Source organism: Rana temporaria, chromosome 2 (assembly GCF_905171775.1).
Source record: "Rana temporaria chromosome 2, aRanTem1.1, whole genome shotgun sequence".
Taxonomy (NCBI): Eukaryota; Metazoa; Chordata; class Amphibia; order Anura; family Ranidae; genus Rana; species Rana temporaria.
The window spans coordinates 286538237-286544236 of record NC_053490.1 but is presented as its reverse complement, the minus strand read 5'-3'; the positions used below and the strand labels follow the sequence as shown (position 1 = coordinate 286544236).

At 42.4% G+C, this 6000-nt stretch overlaps 1 protein-coding gene across 2 annotated transcripts in view; it reads right to left on the bottom strand.

Moving 5' to 3' along the window:
- Window positions 1–1741: 1741 nt before the first annotated feature.
- RHBDL2 (rhomboid like 2) overlaps window positions 1742–6000 on the bottom strand; it is a 35563-nt gene continuing 31304 nt past the window's right edge. For both annotated transcript variants that reach the window (XM_040337195.1, XM_040337194.1), the window contains 2 exons: window positions 5788–5849; window positions 1742–1968 (listed from right to left, as the gene is read on the bottom strand). In XM_040337195.1, the coding sequence (XP_040193129.1) occupies window positions 1789–1968; window positions 5788–5849 (242 nt within the window). In that variant the 3' untranslated portion in view covers window positions 1742–1788. The remainder of the gene's footprint in view (window positions 1969–5787; window positions 5850–6000) is intronic.

The following is a 6000-nucleotide window of genomic DNA, read 5'->3' as shown; positions in this document are numbered from 1 at the left end:
CCATTCTTTTAATTGAGAAAGGTCACCAGGAAGTGCATGGTGCTCTGTTGCTGAGCCGACCATCTCATGGTTCAGATTGAGGCTTGGATCGCACCACGCCATTCACTTCCTCTCTCTAATATGTTTAATTCCTTTTGGTGCTGAAGAGTCTCTATTAATGTTGAGGCTTGGACTGCAGCATATTGGAATTGATGTGGACGCATTTAACCAGAATGAGACTTTCTAGCGTGTCATATCCTCCTTTTCATGCAGACGTGTCTCAGTTCAGAATGAGGCTTGGACTGCACTATGTCATATCCTCTCTCTCATCCAGTCTTTGTGATGTTTGAAAGTGAGGCGTGGAACACACGCCGGCTCCATCTTGAAATCATTTTGATTGTTGTTCAGTTGTCCCCATTGTCAGATTCTAGAGTAAATTTTATTGGCTGACAGTTATATATGCTGCAACGATGACAAATGAGCCTCACACCCCAGATGATGTCCAATAGGACAAAACACATAGGGTGATGCTCTTGGATTCATTGCCTATACTCCTCTTTATCTACAAGCTTGTTTTATCGGATTTGCTGTAAGTCTAAACCCCTTTTACCATTAAAACATGAAACAGTATCACACTATGTGTGGATCATTTGTCTTTCATGCACAGCAATTGAAACAAATCATTGCACGTTTTGGAGTCCACCATGGATACCTGACAGTCCTTACTCAGCATTGGATGGAACCTTTCTTACCATTGGTCCAGTGGCGGGAGTTCCTGTTTGAGGTCATTCCCTCAAGATTGCCTGTTTGACCCACGTGTTTCCATCAAATCTGGTAAGCATGAACACTTTACTATTTTGCCCGTATTTTCAAGATTCATCTCAGGTTACCCAAGAAAGATCTTTTTACTTAATTTGAAGTCTAATGGACCTTCCATCATGTTTTTCTATTCACTTTGGACTTTCATGTTTGATTTGGTTCACATTTATATTACTTCAATTTTGCATTGCTCATTTATCGTTTCAGGTTCATAAGTTATTCACTTTTTTCACTTAGCGTCTCACTTTTGTTTTTTAACAGAATGGAGTAGCAGAGGAGTAAGGGAAAGTTAAGTATGTACGTAAGGAAGCAAACCTGTTGCTTTCTCCTGCATGGGCATAGCACAGGATCATGATTTTTTCATACTCAAGTTCCACTTTAAACAACTTATTCAGATAACGTATTCAGACAAAGGGACAACAGAACAAATCAGCCATAGATAACAATGACTCAACCATCAAGCATAGATTATTAACTCGTTTTTATAACAAAATTTAAATATATTCAAACTCATATATATGTACATTAGCATTGAAGATTTTCAATCTTTACATATGTCCATTTCAGTTCCTTTCCCATGTTGTTACTATATACTGTACAGAAATGAAAGATACTCCTAAATGAATCTTAAAGGTCCATTAGAAATGTATTGATATCCGAGTATGTCTACAAAAGTATATGGGTCAATATGTACCGTAGTGCTTTCAAAAGCATATACGTAGTATACTTGTCCAGTTTCCACATGCTATGTAAACAGTTATCCAAGTAAATCCTTGTGAAACAACTTCTTGTGAAGGTGGGATAAATGTTTTAGAATTTTACTGTTGCAATACTGTCCAGTCTGTAAGTTATAAGCACGTTTAAAGCTTTTCACTGGCTGTTACATGCATATTCTAGGTTTATCCGGAATGTCAACCCTGCTTCTAAGCATCAGGCCAACAAACATGATTTTGCAGATAACTTAGAATACTTGTTCCAAAGGTATCCCGTTTAAGGCACAGGAGATAAGAATATATTGAACAGTACAGCAAAAACCACAAAAGCTAAGTAGGCAGCAATGCAGATCCAGAACCTGGGGTCTTTTATCAGGTTTTTATCAAAAGAACTAAATACTGTATAACCAATGGACATTCCAGCCAGACCTCCAGCAAAGTGAGCCACAAATGACACCTAGGATTGAAAGACAGGTAGAATATATGGTAAGGCATACGTAAACAAAATCTAATATGAACTACAGAAAAATAAAAACAAATATACACAAACATGTAGATGACAACTTGCCCTCCATTTCATCAGCCATCATCAGCGGGCGTAGGCAGGGAAAGCTGTCCCTGCCAGAACACTGTGTTTATCGCTAGCGGCTATAGCAGCCGCTTGCGATAATCGGAAGCAAATCTGTCAGGATGGTTGTAGCCAAGTTGATTGATCGATCAACTTGGTACATTCAGCCTGCCCATTAATGGTTCAAACCTCGACCAGTTTAGCAGGAGTCGGCCGAGATTTGAACCATGTATGGCCGATCTAAGTTTGCCATTCCTATATTAAAAGGTAAAAGTTTACCCCTTAAAATCAGTATTCCTTAAAAGTTATATATTGTTTATACAGTGCTCAGCATGAATGAGTACACCCCTTTTGAAAAGTAAGATTTTAATTAGTATCTCAATGAACAAGAAAAATTTCCATAAATTTTACAAAACATGAAAGCAAGGTTAATAATTTATAATAGATCACCAAATCCTCAGTTTTACTGAAATTAGTTGATGCAAAAACTAATACACCCCGCAACAAGAATTACTATATGTAATATTTTGTATGACCTACATGATTTGTTAGGACAGCAACAAGTCTTCTAGGCATGGAATGAACAAGTTGGAGACATATTGCAACATTTATATTTTTGCAGTCTTTAAGAACGACCTCTTTTAGTGCCTGGATGCTGGATGGAGTGTGATGCTCAACTTATCTCTTCAAAGTTTACCATAGGTGTTTGATTGGATTCAGATCAGGGGACATACTTGGCCACTGAATCACTTTCACCCCGTTCTTCTTCAGACATGCAACAGTGGCCTTAGATGTGTGTTTTTGGTCATTGTCATGTTAGAAAAGTGCCCAGCAAAGGGCAAGGAGTGATGGTAGCATCTTCTCTTTCAATATAGAGAAGTACATCTGTGAATTCATGATGCCATCAATGAACTGCAGCTCCCCGACACCAGCAACATTCATGCAGTCCCACAGAAGGATAATGCCACCACCATGTTTCACTGTAGACACCATGCATTTTTCCTGTACTCCTCGCCTTTGTGACGCCATTCAGTTTTGAAGCCATCAGTTTCAAAAACATCTATCTTGGTCTCATTACTCCAGAGTACAGAGTCCCAGTGGTCTTTTTTCAGCATGGGCCCTGGCAAATTCTAGGTGGGCTTTAGAAGAGGCATGCCATTCCTCTGCAGGGTATGCCGTATTGTGTCATGGGAAACAATCACCCCAGTTTGGCTTTCTACTTCTTCAGATAACTGCAGTGAACTTGCATGGCGATTTTCTTCAAAACCTTCTCATCAGAAGACGCTCCTGTGGAGGTGTTAACTTCCGTGGATTGCCTGGAAGTCTCTGTGAGATAGTTGCAGTTCCATCTTTGTTGCAGTTTCATCTTTGTTACATTTTTGGATCACTTTTTCTACAGTAATCTGACTGATAAGTAAAGAATAGCATGAAATGGGAAGGGGTTTTCTTTGTTAAGTAACGCCCTTTTATAATCAAATGTCTGCTGGACACCTGTTTAATGAATCATTAGACTCACCTGTAGTTGAATTCTTGTTAATTAGGATTTTGTTGTCTAAAATTTAGCTTTGCTCCTAAGAGCCGGTTCACACTGGGGCGACCTGGGATCCGACTCCAAGATGCCCCAAGTCGTCCCAAGTCGTGCGGTAGAGAAAATGAATGGAAGTGAATGGGAGCCGTCTTAATGTACGCTACTGAAGTCGCTCCGACTTCAGAAAAGGTTCCTGTACTACTTCAATCCGACTTATAGGCGACCTGTATCCATTGATTTCAATGGAAGTCGCCTCCAAGTCGGATCCCTGTTCACAGTGAGGCAACTTTACAGGAAGTCGCCCCAGTGTGAACCTGTTCTAAGGCATGCTCCACCCTCCCACAGGGGAACTCCACGCCAAATTTTAAATAAAAAGACGGAATGGGTTCCCCTCTAGGAGCATACCAGGCCCTTAGGTCTGGTATGGATTTCAAGGGTAACCCCCTACGCCGAGCATGCAGACCGGCCGGTCAGGAAAGGGGGTGGGGACGGGCGAGCGCCCCCCCCCTCCTGAACCATACCAGGCGGCATGCCCTCAACATGGGAGGGTGCTTTGGGGCAGGGGGGCGCCCTGTGGCCCCCCCATCCCAAAGCACCATGTCCCCATGTTGATGGGGACAAGGGCCTCTTCCCAACAACCCTGGCCGTTGGTTGTCGGGGTCTGCGGGCGGGGGGCTTATCGGAATCTGGGAGCCCCCTTTAATAAGTGAATGAGTGAATATGTGAATGAGTATGGGGTACATCGTACCCCCACCCATTTACCTGGTGGAAAATAAATAAGTCGGGAGAAGACCGGGCCACCGCTGGTAAAAGAGCTGAAAGAAGACAGCGGTGTGCCCGGCAGAAGACCCCTGAAGTCGGAAGAAGACCCCCGGAGCTGCCTAATAAACTACTTTAAAAACCTGCGTAGTGTTTTTTTATTGACATTTCTTTTCCACCAGGTAAATGGGTAGGGGTACGATGTACCCCATACTCATTCACATAGGGTGGGGGGGCGGGATCTGGAGGCCCCCTTATTAAAGGTGGCTCCCAGATTCCGATAAGCCCCCCGCCCGCAGACCCCGACAACCAATGGCCAGGGTTGTCGGGAAGAGGCCCTTGTCCCCATCAACATGGGGACAAGGTGCTTTGGGGTGGAGGGGCCACAGGGCGCCCCCCTGCCCCAAAGCACCCCCCCCCTTGTTGAGGGCATGCCACCTGGTACGGTTCAGGAGGGGTTTCGCTCGCCCGTCCCCACCCCCTTTCCTGACCAGCCGGTCTGCGTGCTCGGATAAGGGTCTGGTATGGATTTGGGGGAACCCCCATGCCGTTTTTTCAGCGTGAAATCCATGCCAGACCTAAGGGCCTGGTATGCTCCTAGAGGGGAACCCATGCCGTTTTTTTATTTAAAATTTGGCATTGAGTTCCCCCTCCTGGAGGCGACCTTGAGTCGTGTTGTAAGTCGCGTTGTGATTCATACTGAAGTCGTGTTCAAGTTGCCTCCCAAAGTCGTGTTGCCCTAGTGTGAACTGGCTCTGAGACTTTATTTGGGCTGTATTCATTTTTACAACATGGTCTTGAATGAATTTGTTAGGAAAAAAACTTTTTTGTGTGTGCAAATAAATAAATATTGGTTGCAAACAATAGCCCTCATTTGTGCGAGTATTTTGTAGTTTAATTACCCATAGAAAATGTTGACTCTGAAAGAAAAGTAAAGGTTTTCTGACAAATCTGTTAGGGTGTACTCATTTATGCTCAGCACTGTACTATACATTAACTAGATGTGTGTGAGATATCATAAGAGGACCGATGATCTATAAATTTCCATGGAAATGAGATGACCATTTGTATTTTCAGCTAGTTAGGGTGATGATCTCATGCCCTCTCAATAGTAACAAACATGATGATCAGCCAAGCATTTTTATTTGTGCATTCTGAGGCAGAGTGGCCAGATCATGCATGCACATCTAACTTTCCTTAGATGATATGTTCATCCATATCTTTCATCCAGCATGGTGCCCACAATCGTACCCACATGGTTACCATTCTGAAAGGCTTGATCAAATTGAAGTGTAGTACAGCATAACAGCTTTTGCAGGAGGAACAAATTAAATTTAGAAAATCAAAAAATACGATTGGTTGGCTACGGCAAAACCTTCCCTTTCTCTATCAATTTACAAAGTGCAAGAAGACCAACTTACCCTTGGCCCAGCAACTTTAGAGATATATCTTCTAAATAAAGCAAATCCTACATCCGTTCCAACTGTAACAGAAAGAAACATTGAAACTTTTTTTGTGTATGCTACAGAGTACCACAATTAAAAAATAAAAAGCAAAAAAGAACACAATGAGTCGAAAGTAGAAAGCTGAAATTCTAAGCCATTTAAGGTATGGATTCTTTTTTACACTTATTT